The sequence below is a fragment of the Bos indicus x Bos taurus genome, chromosome 3 (assembly GCF_003369695.1).
Source record: "Bos indicus x Bos taurus breed Angus x Brahman F1 hybrid chromosome 3, Bos_hybrid_MaternalHap_v2.0, whole genome shotgun sequence".
NCBI lineage: Eukaryota > Metazoa > Chordata > Mammalia > Artiodactyla > Bovidae > Bos > Bos indicus x Bos taurus.
This window is the reverse complement of record NC_040078.1, coordinates 43,042,808-43,059,234: the sequence shown is the minus strand read 5'-3', so window position 1 is coordinate 43,059,234 and position 16,427 is coordinate 43,042,808. Positions and strand designations below refer to the sequence as shown.

The window sequence follows — 16,427 nt, the reverse complement described above, 5'->3', positions numbered from 1 at the left end:
AGAAATAGAAGGATAGAGTAGACCTGAAAAGCACTATGAACCAATTCAACATAATTAAGATTTATACAGTTTTTACACAATGAGTGAGTGAAAGTTGCTCAGTTGTGTCTGACTCTTTCCGACCCTATGGACTATACAGTCCATGGAATTCTCCAGGCCAGAATACTGGAGTGTGTAGCCTTTCCCTTCTCCAGGGGGTCTTCCCAACCCAGGGATCAAACCCAGGTCTCCCACATATCAGGCGGATTCTTTATCAGCTGAGCCACAAGGGAAGCCCTGCTGCTGTTGCTGCTGCTGCTGCTGCGTCGCTTCAGTCGTGTCCGACTCTGTGCAACCCCATAGACAGCAGCCCACGAGGCTCCCCCGTCCCTGGGATTCTCCAGGCAAGAACACTGGAATGGGTTGCCATTTCCTTCTCCAATGCATGAAACTGAAAAGTGAAAGTGAAGTTGCTCAGTCGTGTCCGACTCTTAGCGACCCCATGGACTGTAGCCCACCAGGCTCCTCCGTCCATGGGATTTTCCAGGCAAGAGTACTGGAGTGGGGTGCCATTGCCTTAGGATACAAATGCTATTCAAGTTCCTACAGACTACAAACTAGGAGACACTGGAACATATCCAGGGACATAAGACCAGGTGCAAAATTTGATGGTCTAAAGGTATTTTAATCTTGCAGAGTCTGTTCTTTTATCACTGTGGAATAATGTGAGTTTTTCTATTTGGATTTATCTTACAAATTGTAAATAACCTAGCTAAAAATTCACTAAAGATGAAGCAAATTTAAGAAAAGGTTTAGATAGATTTACTGCTTATTCTTTTTTCCTTCCAGTTTTATTGAGATATAATTGATATACAACACTATAAATTTTAAGTGTACAGCAAAATGACTTGACATTCATATATTGTGGAATAATTACCACAGTAAGTTTAGTTAACATTTATTACCTCAGGTAGTTACAATTTTTTTATGATGAGAACTTTTAGGATCTACTCCCTTAAGAACTTTCAAATACGCCCTACAGCAGTGTTAACTCTGGTCATCATGCTGGGCTGTATATCCCCAGTACTTGTTTATCTTATAACTGGAGGTTTGTACCTTTTGACCATCTTCGTTCAATTCTCCCACTCCTACCTCCATCTACTGCTTATCCTTGATTACTATAAGTATAGTAGACTTTGGTGGCATTTAAATTTCTTCTTGGTGTGACACTCAAGGGGTATTTGTTGTCATGTTATGTCTGCAGTTTTAGGGTGTTCTATTTAATTGAAAAGTAAATGTGTCAAAAGCTATACTTTTCACTTTACTAAAATCGCCAATGTATTTATCAAGAGTTTGGCTTAAAACTAGAGGAAAAGAGTATATTTCACTTACTTTAATTCTTTGAGTCCATTCATCTTTACTGTAGGCTTGGCCGTTGGCCGTCAAAGGAACAAGGGGCCTTTCATTTCTCGGGCCAGAGTCACAGGGTTTGAATTGGCGAGCCTGGTATGAGTCTTTTTAGGTTCTCTTCTGTCAGTCACTGTACTACCAAATTTATAGTGTGTACTGTTGACCAGTCATTCTACAAAGTCATATTAATTGCAGCCTGTCTATGAAATCACCAAACCTTAGTGGAATTCCTAGATTATTTTCTTGGTAGTCAATGGCAGTGGTTTTTAAATCTGCATTTTTGGGTGTTCATAAAACAGTGTTTGTGAAAACTCTCTAAATCTCTCCTAACATTGAAAAGGTAACCCGTCTAAATTGTACAACTCTGCTTTTATATCTTTTTTTGTGCTTTTAAATTCACTTTGCACTTCTTTTTTTTGTTGGTCCATATGTATTAGCTTGGTAACTTTTTTGGTATTGATGATTCATAAATCTGCTAAAACCCAGTTTTTCTATGACATATAAAATTAAATGGGGAATACAACCATACAGAAAATAAACAACATCAGGGTCCCAATTTCAAAGACAAATACCGAAAGCATGACTTAAAAAATAATGGCTTTAGGTGCAGAGGTGAGGATGAGATAGGGTGCTATGCTGACATCCAGTGAAATAAAGCTGGTTGAATGTTGGCTGTCTTGTCACCAGTTGTTAAGTTTAGCGTGTGTTTTGTTTTGTTATTTTTTTTGGTTGGTCTCATCCTATATAGATCCAGGAACATATTTTTGCATGGCGAATTTATTTTAGCTTGAATAAGAGGCTTACAGTCAGTGTTTCCCTAAGGAATATTGCTTCTCATGTGTTTGTGTGCTAAGTCGCTTCAGTTGTGTCTGACTGTGACCCCCAGGCTCCTCTGTCTATGGGAGTCGGCAGGCAAGAATACTGGAGTGGGATGCCATGTCCTCCTCCAGGGGACCTTCCCGACCCAGGGATCGAACCCGTGTCTCTTACGTCACCTGCATTGGCAAGTGGGTTCTTTACCACGTGTGTCACCTGGGAAGCCCCATTTACTTGTTTTTTAGAAGTCTGGGAAGCTTTTAAAAAAGATTGATGCTGGTTCTACTTCCCAAAATTCTGATATAAGTGGCCTGAGGTGAAGTCTGGGTGTTGGGATTTTTAAAAACTACCAAAATGATTCCAATATGCTGCCAAGGTTGTGAACTACTGCTCTATAAGATTTGTTGTTGTTGTTCAGTCACCCAGTTGTGTCTGACTCTTTGGGACCCCATGGACTACAGCACGCCAGGCCCCACTGACCCTCACCATATTCTGGAGTTTGCCCAAGTTCGTGTCCATTGCATTGGTGTTACTATCCAGCCATCTTACCCTCTGACACCCTCTTCTCCTCTTGCCTTCAATCTTTCCCAGCATCAGGGTCTTTTCCAATGAGTAGACTCTTCTCATCAGGTGGCCAAAGTATTGGAGCTTCAGCTTCAGCATCAGTCCTTCCAATGAATATTCAGGATCTATTTCCTTTAGGATGGACAGGGCTCTTTCTGTTAACATTCAGCAGAACTAGCCTTCTGAAACTCTACTGCACATTTCCTGATCCACACCTGTGTGGAACAAAATAGGTCTCTTGGGATTAGAATAATAAGTTGCCATTTGTGGAAATGCTTTTGTGCTGTTTCCTTAGTCTTAGAAATAGATGGTGTGTCAAATAGGGGTATTTTATCTAATAGGAATAGGAATCTAACAGGAACAGGAGTTTTCTCTTAAAGCTGACTTGATATCAGAAAACCTTCCTTAATAGAGAACCCACAAACCTCTCCCTAGCAATCCTTTAATGACATTTGTTATTAAAATGAACCCATACTGTTTGTGTTCAGGGATGGGTTTGTTGTGTTTTGGGGATGACCCCTAGTGATATATCAGTTGCTGAGCTAGTAATGTGGCCCTGTCTTAACGGGAAATCTTCTCTGGGCATGCCACAGCTTGTAGGTCTCAACAAAGGCTCAAAGGGGTCAACCTCTTAGAATTTGGCATTAGGCTGCCTACTTTCTTCTAAAGCAAAGTAAATATGTGCTAGCAGATGTTAGATGTAATTATAAAATGTATCTCAACATAAAATGTTGAACCAAATATTTGTTAGCTCGAATATGATACTGTGATTTTTGTTTGTATTTCAAAAGGAAAGTTGTCTTTAATACCATGTTTTTTTCCCTGAGTATCAAAAATGTAGAAACAAAATTTATTTTATGCTCTGCCGGGAGCCGGCGAGAGGCATTCCACTCATGACAAAGGTCATGAGGAAGGAGGCTCAGCACACGCAAAGGCGGGATCGAGCCTCAGGAGTCCCCCTGGATATTCTCGAGCATCTACCCCCCAAAACCAGAGTCTGCCTACTTTATTGCTTTGTGCTCTCACCTCTGACTTTACTGGGGGCTGTCCCCCACCACCATCTCGCTCTCTCTGTCAAAGAGTTAACTTACAGCTCCAATTAATAAAGTTCCTGGGCAATTAGGAGTGTTTAAATCCAAACCCCTCAGATAGCTCTCTAACTCGCCTGACAAGTTTACCCGGACTCCTACAGCTAGGCATACGATTGTTTACAGTCTCCCAGCCTCAAAAGGCATGGGAAGCTTAAGATATTCAAATAGCTTAGAGCCTCTCAGAGAGTTAGAAACTGTCAGAATAAACTAGTAAAAGATTTCATTGATGAGCCAGTGCTTGCTGCCAAGTTTCCACATCCCCTGAATTGTATCCTTGAATGTGAATTAATTAATATAGTTGGTATGTAGAAAAAATAAGTAGTGGCCTTGGTGTTAGCAACTTTAGACCCTTAAGGTAATAAATTCTTTCCTTTGTTGTAAACCCATTGCACCTCTGCCCTATGGGAATGCAGTTTTATCTAACACCTTCGGCAATGCTCTAAGACTTTTCTTTCATTCTCAACTTTTCTTTATGATGGCCACTTCTCTGCTTCTCAGTGTTGATCTTTGGAGTCATTTCTGCCTCCATGAATCTTTTTGCTTTTGATGCTTGATGTGATTGGGAAAAAAATCTGCATTAGTTTTTTAAAAAATAATTTTATTTATTTATTTTTGGCTGTGCTGGCTCTTCGTTGCTTCATGGGGTTTTTTTTTCCTAGTTGTGGTGAGCAGGGGCTACTCTCAGTTGTGGTTCGAGGGCTTCTCCCTGGGGTGGCTTCTGTTGCTGAGCACTGACTCTGGGGCATGCGGGCTTCAGTAGGTGTTGCTCCCAGGCTCTGGAGCAGGCTCACAGGCTCAACAGTTGTGGCTCACAGGCTTAGTTGTTCCTCAGCAGGCGGGATCTTCTCAGATCAGGGTTTGAACTTGTGTCTCCTGTATTGGTGGGGCGGATTCTTTACCACGGAAGCACCAGGGAAGCCCCTGCCTTAGTTTTGAATAGTGAGGATGGGCTCGTTTCCTGAGTCTTGAAAATAGAAGAGAAGAGATTATTCTGTCCAGACTGTTGAATCTATTCTCAACAGCTGGGGTGTATTGAGTAACTTGGACCACCATGAAAAGCAGATTTATCAGGTTTTCTTGTGACAGTGGTAAATAAGCACCACTATTCAGAATCTGAAAACAGAAACAACTGTCAAGGTCTGTATGACCCACTAAATACACAGAAGGAAGTGAGTTATATCTTTTTTTTTTTTTTTTCTTTTGAAACATGGCAGTGCTTCAATAGTTTGAGTTGTGAAAATTGGCTCAGATTACTTTTTTTGTTATTCCTGTTTTTATGGTTTCGGATCAGGGTACCAAACTTTCTGTAGTCGGGTAAGTGCCAAATTTTTTGTACTCTTTATAGTACTTTTCCAGTAGCCAGCCTTGGTTGATGAAAGTGCTTTGGAATAGTTTGCAGTCATTTGCCTTAATGAGCATAGGTATTTTGTTGAATGCCTCATATATGAAGCACTTATTTTCAATAGTGGAGTCAAAGACAATTTACTAGTATTTTTGTCTTTAAGCAAAGTTAAATGTGGTTAAATGGGGGACACTCAGATATTGATAAAAGGCCCAGAGCACAGCTCTTGGTCTCTTTCTGGTGCCTGTTATTGCTACTTCTAGACAGATTCTGTTTTGCTGATTTATATGACCTTTTACGCCATGATTTAGAAGTGAATTTTTACATATCTCTGTTTCTTTAGATAAGCAAAAATGATTAGTGTATAGCTTTATGTTCAATCTGAAAAGAAGAGATTCTGTGTCGCATTTTTTTGTTAGGTACTGGTTGTGCTCAATTTTTGGCTCTGCCCCATGAAGCCATTTGATTTTGTTTTCAAGTGGGAAATAGCTTTGTCCTCCCCACTGGTTCTTATCAAATATATTTTTATCTTGTAGGTATTAGATAATATTAAACAATTGGCTTATTCTTTTCTAGGGACCTGGTACATATATGTCACAGATGTGTTCAGAGACTGAAAGCCAGGTGTACTTTGGACAGTTGTATAAAGTATTTAGTACATTGCCTAATTCCCAGGTATCCATACAAATTAGTCTAGAGCTGAATGGCCTAGAACAGTAGCTACAACCTACATGTACTATTCAGCACTTGCAATTTGTTTTGTCCAAACTGAAATAGACTGTAAGACTACCAAACACACATTAGATTTCAAAGACTTAGTATAAAAAAGTAAAATATCTTATAATTATGTTGATTATGTTCTGAACTGATAATATTTCAGACTGGATTAAACAAAATATATTATTGAAATTGATGTCATTTATTTCTTTTTACTTTAGTATGGGTATGTAAAAATTAAAATTACACATGTGGCTCTCTATTGCATTATATTTCTGTTGGAAAACTATGATCTAGATTACATTTTTGTGACTGTATATAGTTGATGATTACAGATTGTTTTATATAATTTTTACTTTGAAATGTCAGTAGTTCCCAGCCACTTAGAGTTGTTCGGGCATATGTTGAATGGTCTCCTGGTAATGGTCATTCATTCATTCATACAACAGCCACAGCATAGTAATGTGTGCAATACTGTACTAGACTCTGGGCATACAGCATAAAGAACACATTCTCTGTCCTTAGGAAGCTTGTGATCTTGTGCTGGTTGTGCAGATGGGATTCAGTTCGGTGGTTGGAACAGTGCTCAGATGACCTTTGAGATCCTTTCTAACCCACTGCTCTGCAGATATTTGCCTACCTTGTAGCTACTTGCTATCCAGAGGATTTGCAGAGAATCATAGACTCAAGACATATAAAGGAGGCATTTCTGTTATTTCTTAGTCCATTTGCTATAGCTCTTTTTTATTCTTTAATGGAATCTCCACATTGTAAACCGTGCAACTCTGGTTTTCATTTTTTTCTTCAAACAACTTCATTACCAGAAATGTTTTCTTACTATTTTGTGTAAATATGTTCTTTCATCTCTGGTTTCATCTGCTTATTATTACCATTTGCAGGGTTGCTTCATTCTGAGTGATTTCTTAGATTCACGGGTTGTAGGCAGTGGTGTGCTGGTAAACCAGCTCTTTAAGTAAAGAGCATTTGCTGATTTCTGTGGTGTAAATATTCCCACCAAGGCTGATTTGGGCTCTCAAAATTTTTGATTATCTAACAGTTGACTCTTGAGAGTCTGTAAAAAGATAGCTCTAGGATAATCAAGTCCTTCCTCTTTGTCTTTGTGGATGTTGATTCTGGTTTTCTTTAATTTTGCTGCTACTACTTCTCTGTAAAATAAATGTAAAAATATGAAAATAAGTAAAAATCCCAGTTGTTTCATCTATTAAAATATTCATACATTTAGTTTTTTATTCAGCAAATATTTATTGACTGCCAGGGATTTTTTATGATAACTTCATAATAGTTTTATGGTTCAGTTGACTATTATGCCAGAAGTCACATTTAGAAAGATAGAATTGCCGAGGTGGATAGAATGTGGATGGTCAAGCATGAGGCTGAGCTGAATTTGTATTTGGATGTCTCTAGATTGGTCCTAATGTTAGTCTTCTGTATTGGGGGTTATAGACCCATGATTTCTTCTTCAGCAAAGCTGAATGATTAGAAGTCCTGGGTGTTTGGGGTATTACCTCCTCCTGAATAAAGAGCATCCTTGTGTTTACCTGTTTAAGTGAGTAATGCAATTTATGGTATAACTGTCATGGTAGATAAGGGTTAGAGCCATAGTTTTCCCAGGCAGCATAGGACGTGCAAGCTTTTTTCTGTGGTTGATCTCTGTAGGCTTTCAGTGGTCCTTTGTGAGGAAGGTGGAAAAACACGTGTCCTCTTATTCAACTCAGGAACTATTTGGCTCAATAAATATAAATGAATGCATGAATGATTGAGTAAAAAAGCAAATCAGGAGTTAAATAAACAAATGGGAACCATAACTGCAACAAAAACTGTGGGAGTATAAAACTTTGTAGCACATTGGTATAGTGATTTAAATCCTAAAAGCTCCCTATAACCTCTCTAAAGTATCTGGTTTAAAATAAAAGTGTGTTTAATACCACTTGACAAAAGAAAACTACTTTGAACATCATTGCTTTTAGCTTTTTTCAGTCAATACTCTTTGACAAAGAGAACAGAGGATGATATCAACGGACAAAAGAATTTTGGGTTAATGCAAAGAAAGCTCTTCTCGTTAATGAGAATTGAAGTGTTAGGCCCTTGAGATAGCAAAAGTGGCTGTAGGATATTATACAACATTTTCTTGGGATGTTCTCCCAAGCTTCTTTAATTTGAACACTTACTGACAAACATTTATTGTTTGTTTCATACCAGGCACTGTAATAGGTACTAAGGAGACAATTAGGGAGTAATAAACATATAGATGCTGTCTTCTACGTGACTCTTATATATTGAGAGGCAGAGAATCAAATGAACACATCAGGATATAATGTCAAACTGTAGTTAAGTCCAGTGGGGAAAAAAATGTTGGGGACCTGATCTAGCCAGAGAGTGGGGCTGGAGGTTTTTCCTCCTGAGACAAGTGATCTATGAACTGGGAGCTGAAGGCTGAGTAGGGTAACCTAGGAACAGGCGATTGGAGAACATGTGACCTGAGAAGCAAAGGTTCTGTGGTGGGAGCTGAGTGCCTCTCCAAGGAGCTCAGGGAAGGGCATTGTGATGGGCTCAGAGAGCGAGAAGGGAGAGTGAAATGAGGGAGAGACCGGAGGGGCAGGCAGGGCCGGGTATCACAGGCCTTGCATCTATTTTAGGATTTGAACCTTCCCTTCAGAGAGCAGTGGGAATCAGTGAAGGGTGACAGCAGAAGAGTAACAGGAGCAGACTTGCCTTTTCAAGCTATCACTCTGGCTGCCATGAAGAATGCTCAATAGAAAGGCAAGGAGTGGACATGGGGAGGCTCTTGTCTGCATGAGAGGTACTGCCTGAGAGTTAGCAGAACTGAGGAGAAGTAAGTGCATTCAAGAGATGCTTAGGAGGGAAAAGCAATAAGGCAGAGCACAGTAGAATACGGAAATGAGAGAGATGGAAGGACTTCTGGGTGCTAGCTTGAGTGATTATGGAAGCTGTATCTTTTACTGAATTAGGGTTGGAGGGCCAGGGTATTGTTGTTACTATTTTGGGGTGGGGCATATTCAGGAGAATCTTCTTACACAGTGAGACCCCATGGACTGAAGCCCACCAGACTCCTCCATCCATGGAATTCTCCAGGCAAGAGTACTGGAGTGGGTTGCCATTTCCTTCTCTAGGGGATCTTCCCAACCCAGGGATGGGACCTGGGTCTCCTGCATTGTAGGTAGATTCTTTACCAGAATCTGAGATTGTGAGCTCAGATTCTGAGCCACCAGAAAAGCCCATAAGATACCTTAAGATGCCCAAATGGAAACATCATGTATGTGGTTGGCTGTACCATCTTGGAGTTTTAAGGAATCAGTGCTAGAGAGAAGCCCTTGAAGCTTATTGGCAGATAGATGGTAACTTATGTCAATGAGTTTGTATAGGGCAGTGATCCTCAAAATGTGGTCCCTCCTACCAGAAGCACTGATAGCACCTGGAAACTTGTTAGAAATGGACAGTCTCAGCCCCTTCCCCAGACCTGCTGAATCTGAAACTCGGATGGGGTCCAGCATTCTGCGTTCTAAGAAGCCATATTGGCGGTGCTGATGCTGATGACATTAAAGTTGAGAGTGCCCAGGCTTGGGGGAAAGTATGGAGTATGAAGAATCTGAGTCTGGAGTTGAACCTTGAGGAGACGGGAGGTGAAGGATGACTTTGCACAGGACACTGGGATGGAGTAGTGTTGAGAGGGGTAGAATCCAGAAACAATGAAGAGAATATTCAGAGGGAATTACCTGTTCCTGACATATTAATAGTAAATAAAATGATGCTTGCAGAATCTTCTCTGGATTTAGAATAAGCAAATCCAGAGAGAGAGAAAATAGATTAGTGATTGTCAGGGATGGAGAGTGGGGGGAGATGGAATGAAGAGTTACTACAAATGGGTATAGTTTCTTTCTGGGGTGACAAAAATGGTTTGAAATCAGTGGTGTGAACTGTTGTTCAGCCACTCAGTTGTGTCTGACTCTTTGCAACCCCATGGACTACAGCACACCAGGCTTCCCTATTCTTCACCATCTCCTGGAGTTTGCTCAAACTCGTATCCATCAAGTCGGTGATGCCATCCAACCATCTCATCCTCTGTTGTCCCCTTCTCCTCCTGCCTTCTATCTTTCCCAGCATCAGGGTCTTTTCTAATGAGTCAGTTCTTCCCATCAGGTGGCCAAAATATTGGAACTTCAGCTTCAGCATCAGTCCTTCCAATGAATATTTAGGGTTGATTTCCTTTAGGATTGACTGGTTTGATCTCCTTGCAGTGCAGGGACCCTCAAGAGTCTACTCTAACACCACAGTTCAAAAGCATCAATTGTTCAGCGCTCAGCCTTCCTTATTGAATTGTGACTGTACTGAAATTGTGATTTGTGACTATACTAAAAATCACATTACGAAAACACTGAAAATCACTAAGTTGTGTACTTTAGAAAGGCTAAAATGATCAATTTTATTTCATTACAAGAATTTCACCTGGGTTTAGCAGTAAGGAGATCATTGGTGACCTTAGTGAGACATGTTCTTGGCATGGATGAGGGTAGAAACAGAGTTGGTTAAGATGTGAGAGAAGAGAAAGTGGTAGCAGTGAGATGAGTAATTTTTCAGAGAAGTCTTATTTGAAGAGGAAGCCAAAGAGAGGGTAGTGGTTGAAGTCAAGAAAATTTTTTATTTTAAAAATGGTAGGAACCTGAAAAATGTTAAAATTCTTTTGGGAAGGGTCCAAGAGAGAGATATAGAAAGGAGAGAAATCATCCATTGTGTTGAATAATTATGCAGTTTCAGAGTGGGAAGAACTTTTGAGTTTACTAAAGCCTGATGTATTCCTAAACTTCACCTCCATTTCACACAACAATGTAGGTGGAAAATATTCCTTGCAAGTCATCTTCCAATTCAAACTTGAACGTTGTGTGGGTCAGGTATCTTGCTGCCTTCCAGGACCAACCATTTTATTTTTAGATGCTGCTGACTACATCGGGTGGTTGAGAAAACTCAACAGGAAAGATTTATTTATAAAATGGGAGATAATATGACTTGTAGACACAATGGGGGAGGAGACATTGGGACCTATTGAGAGAGTAGCATTGAAACATATTTATTACCATATATAAAATTAGATAACCTGGGGAAATTTGATGTATGATGCAGGGAGCTCAAATCAGGTGCTCTGTGACAACTAGAGGGGATGAGGTGGGAGGTGGGAGAGAGGTTCCAGAAGGTGGGGACGTATGTATACGTATGGCTGATTCATGTTAGTGTATAGCAGAAACCAACGCAATATTGTAAAGCAATTGTTCTCTGATTAAAAATAAGTATATTTAAATAAAAAATATTTATTTTATCAAGTAAAATCTTTCAACTTCTTAAGGGTACCTTCCAACTTATTTTAGCCCTTCATCCTCACTGCCTGAAGAACCCAGTGCCGTCGCTTCCTGAACCTTTTGTGAATTATCTGGTATTGATTGGGTCGATGCTGATTTTTCTACTGTTACCTTAGTATTCAGTTTTCTTAGTCTTCTAAATTATTGTCACTCATTTATCTGATTTCCAGCTTTCAGAATTTTCTTGATGTCTGCTCTCATCTCCCTGACCTTGTTGGATTTCATGTTAAAAAGCCCTTTAGAATTCTCCTTCTGGTGGGGTTTTGGTAGATACAAAATTTATTGTCACCTTTATCATTTTCTCTCTCTTTTTCCCACAGAGAATGTGTAACATGTCTCTGTGTCCCTTCACTTTTATGGTTGCTCTCCTTTGACTGCGTATGTGCCAGGTGCCATTAATAAGCCATTTTTCTCTTGCCTAGTTACGAGGGCAGCTTTCTGCCTTCATGAGGATTAAATGTGTTAATGTGTCTAAATTACCCAGCATAGTAAGTTTTGGTAAAAAAGGTATGTCATCAACTTCCCCCAGTCCTGAGGATGTGACTTAATTTTATTGCATCCTTATTATATTAAATGTCTGCCTGTCTTTCTAGCTTGCTGTGACTGCCTTCTATCCTAATTTCGTCAGATGGCCTATTAACTCTCCCTTCACTCTCAAGTCTACATGTTTGATCACCATATCACTAGAGTTGTCTTTTCAGTTGTTGGTAGAGACTGGCTGTGCTAGGACAAGAGATATCATCATAATCTCACCATGCTTTGCAGACAGTAAGAAAGACTGGATTTGGAGCTTGTCTGATAACCTATATTTGTGCATTTGTTTAGCTGAGTCTAGGTGGGAAGGTATACTTGAAGAAGTAAGGGGCATCTTCAATTCTTATAATTTCTTCTATCTTTTTTAAATGCTGAGCTTTTCTTTTCTTTACCAAAGCAGTAGTTTTTGATCTAGTGTTTGTGGAGAGAATTCAGAGGATCAGTGAATTTAGATGACAAAAATTCTTTATTTTCACTAACCTTATAAGATAATGTGCGTGTGTTCAGTTGCTCAATCGTGTCCAGCTCTTTGTGACCCCATGAACCACCTGCCAGGCTCTTTTGTTCGTGGGATTTTCTGGGCGAGAATATTCGAATGGATTGCCATTTCCTCCTCCAGGGGATCTTCCTGTCCCAGGGATTGAATGCCGGTGTCTCCTGCATTGGCAGGTGGATTCTTTACCACTGAACCACCTGGGAAGTCCCAATTTATAAGATTAAATTCAACAACTGGGTTGGCTGAAAAGTTTGTTTGGATTTTTCTGTAAGATAATTTTTCTAAAAGATGTAACAGCAGTAAAACCTGAACGAACTTTTTGGTAACTCAATATAAATGTTGTAAATAATAAACTATAGTAGTATTAGCAATTCAAGTGACTTTTTCACAATAGAAACTATAGACATTTTAATATCCCATTACAGCTGTTGTGTATATCTTAAGATATTTATGTTCACTCCTTTAAAACTATAATCAGACCTACTACTAATATGTTAAGAATGGTATTGTACATAATTAAGTATTGTATTATATATTTGTTTTTGTTATGTTTTGATAACTTTACATTTAATTACATTTGTCTTTTATCAGTTCTATGTATTTTATTCATTTGAAAACATTCTGAAAAGAGGGATCCACAGGCTTCATGAGAATGCTGCAGGGGTCCATGACAAACAAAAGGTTCTGAACCTTGTCCTAAAAAGACACATTCCTACAAAGGAATGTGTTGTTATTTATATAAATTAGTATTTTTTCTTAGATCCATAGCTACTACTTTCACTAGCTTAATCCATTAAAATTTGCTTCTTAATATATGATTTATGTCTTTACAAGATATTTGAAAAGGGGGCTCTTTTTTTTTCCCTATGTGTTCAGATAGCATTGAAAAAGAACTCTTTAAATCAGGATGAAATACCTAGAATAACCCTTCCTTAACATAGGTTAACTTTGAAGTTTCAGGACTTTAACATTTCTTTTAGGCTGCCTTGCTTAAGATAACCTACTGTTTTTAAATTAGGTTATCAGGATGCTGAAACTCAGTGATGTTGATGTTGCATTTCAGTTCGCGGCTTAGCAGCCATCGGTTCAAGTTCCCTTGACTGGTTGTGATACAAGACTTAGTTCTATGTTAATTATGTGTTAAAACCTTAAAGAGTCATTTTCTCCCCATGAAGTGTCTTCTGTGGTGTTCCCCGCTGGGCCCCCCACTTTGTGTGGTACATTTGACTTTGTGATTGGCAGGTGCCTGACAGCTCTGTTCATTCAGGTCAGCAGTGGAGGCTGGGCCAAGCTACTGAGAGCCTTGAGGTCAAGTTTCTTGCCTTGGACACCTTGGAACATTGTTAGTGTTAAAGCTCCAATGCCAGTTCTGCTAACTGACCTGAACTTGATACTAGAGTTTTATGTTGCCTAAAGAAGGCCTGCTAAGTTGCTCTAAAAACTTAAATAAAGGATGAAGCACTCAGTTTTCGATGCAGTAGGTCTCCACTTTTCCTAGAACCCGAGAGGAGATTGTTTGGAAGCAGGATGGCATTTTCCTTAGCATTTTTTGTGGGGATGACGGTGGGGGTAGGGGAGCAGAATGGAAGTGGTGGCATTTAATCTGTGAAAGTAACTGCCAGGTTTTATTGACCTGAATACATTGTCCCCCTTAAACTTTTATGTTTGTATTTGCCATATGGGCTTTCCTGATGGCTCAGATGGTAAAGAATCTGCTTGTAATGCAGGAGACTCAGGTTTGATTCCTGAGTTGGGAAGATCTCCTGGAGAAGGGAATGGCTACCCAGTCCAGTATTCTTGCCTGGAGAATCCCCATGGACAGAGGAGCCTGGTGGGCTACAGTCCATAGGGTTGCAGAGAGTCAGACACAACTGAATGACTTTCACTTTCACCACTTTGCCGTATTCCTGCCAGATGGTTATTTCTCTTTCTGATTACCTCTCATGATGATGCATGTTTTACTTAATGAAACACTCATTGTTGATAATAGTCATAATACTTATTGAGTGGTTCCTTTGTGCTAGGCACTATAGGAAGGACATTATTTTTTTTAATGAAATCCAACAACAGTTCTGTGAATATTAAATTAGTAACTTCATTTCACAAATCAGGAAAGCAAAACAGATAGAGGTAAAATTGGCTTGAGCTCCCAGCCAATATGTGGCAGAGTTGGAATTTGAAGGCAATCTGATCACAGAGCTCTGGTTCCTAAATCTGCTCTCTCTTAACTCAGCTTGTTGGATTCAAGCAATTTCAGAAGCGCTTGAGTTAAGCTGTAGGAGTAGTTAACTAGTAGGATCTGATGTGTTATATAAGTTTACCATGTTGACAGCTGTGAAACCAAACAAGCATGTATCCAACTGACATATTATTTTGAGTATTCAAAATGCATGTCTTTAATGTTACTTTTCTTTTGTCTTCATAGGGATGCTTCCTTTGGAAATTGCACTTACAATCTCACCATCCTTGACTGTTTGCAGGGAATCAGAAAGGTAATAACAATTTCCTTGCTGTAGCTGCCATCGTAATTTAACAATATGAAAAAGGAGTGGAGTTGCTATCTTTGTTGTTGGAGAGAAGGGAGAGGGGGTAGTAAGAAGGTGGCTTTCTACTTGAACGATGGTTGATCTGCAAAATACAGACCACAGGGCCAACAGGGGAGGTGTTCTGGGGGATAACTCTTCTTATAGACGCGGAAGGGGTCTCCCTTTCTCATTTAAACTGTTTGTGTTAGCATTTCTACCTGCTGCCATTGCCGTGACCTTGCTCTGTCACCTGCTCAGCTTCCTTATCAAGCTAAATCTTGGTGTGAGAGAGGCAGGAAGTCATCTAAGCCACAACTCTCCTCTGTCAGTGTGGAGAACATTCCCACCTTGCTTTTCTCATTGGATAGTATTACATACCCAGGAAGTAGTCAGCAGGTTAGATATTATTATCTCACTTTTACAGATGAGGAAACAACCCCAGAGAGGTTAAGTCACTCTCAGGGCCACAGGGAGTTATTAGGGCTTCTTCTAACTCAGATTTCCATATCAGTCTGGAGTTCCTTCTAGTATCTTATCCGGGTATGTCATAAACCCATGGTTGTCCCAGTGTGGGAACTTGTGCAGAGATGCGGATGCTCAGACCTCATCCAGTAGCAACTGGACCATGAACTCTGGGAGCGGTGCCCTGCTGTCTGTGTGATCTGACACATCTAAAGTTTACAGCTGTAGTTATGGAGTTATTTATATATGTTGTGGAGAAGTTAATCCAAAAGATTGTTGAGAACTTTGGAATATGTTTTAGCAACATTGATTTACAGTCTGAGTCATGCATGTTATGCTGTGAATTCTAAAGAAGCTTCAGAGTACATCATTCCATCTCGAACATACAGCCATGACTTTTACCAGCCAGGAATGTATGTATTTCATAACCCATTGGCAAGGGTCATCGTGTAAATATAGTATCAGTAGTGAGCTTTGTTCTAGATTCTTTTCTCTGATGCAGTATAACATTGCTTTTGCCTTATTTTAAGTTGAGAAAATTGCTATGGTAAAATATGTACTTGTTTTCCATATGTTTGTTTTTGATTTTGTTATTTCATTTTAAAATGAACTTAAACTCTGTAAAACTTTAAAATGGTTTTCAAACATTTTTCGTTTCACTTAAAAACTATCAAGATAACCTAGCCTATCTCCTGCGAATAACATCACCAACCCACACTTCCAATAACACAAGAACCCTTATGTATATTTCACCCAGTATACAATCCAGAATTGTAGCATTTAAAAAATATGACTCAATGGAAAAGGGTAATTTATTTATGGTCACTATTATTATTATTGCTTATCCTGCCATCTGGTACAAGCTGTTTCTTTTATAATACATATGAAATTGAAGAAGAGTTCACACTGGAGTATCCCTCCTGTTGTTATGGTAACTGATAACTTGATACAGACATTTATGACATCCTTGCTCATGTAAAAGGAGGACATGACTTTGTTCATTAATAAGGTCTTCTGTAAATTTTTTGTTTCATTAAATGCTGGGGTTTATTTTACCCAAATGTAAATGAGATTTAGAGGATCTGATTGATTGTTCAACAT

The 16,427-nt window shown here is 39.4% G+C and overlaps 1 protein-coding gene across 8 annotated transcripts in view; it reads left to right on the top strand.

Moving 5' to 3' along the window:
• Positions 1-16,427, top strand: part of CDC14A (cell division cycle 14A) — a 190,951-nt gene that overhangs the window by 75,536 nt on the left and 98,988 nt on the right. For all 8 annotated transcript variants that reach the window (XR_003510288.1, XM_027536391.1, XM_027536393.1 and 5 more), the window contains one exon: positions 14,765-14,831. Coding sequence is in view for 7 of the 8 variants with exons in the window: in XM_027536391.1 (XP_027392192.1) it covers positions 14,765-14,831 (67 nt within the window). In the remaining variant the exon portion in view is untranslated. The remainder of the gene's footprint in view (positions 1-14,764; positions 14,832-16,427) is intronic.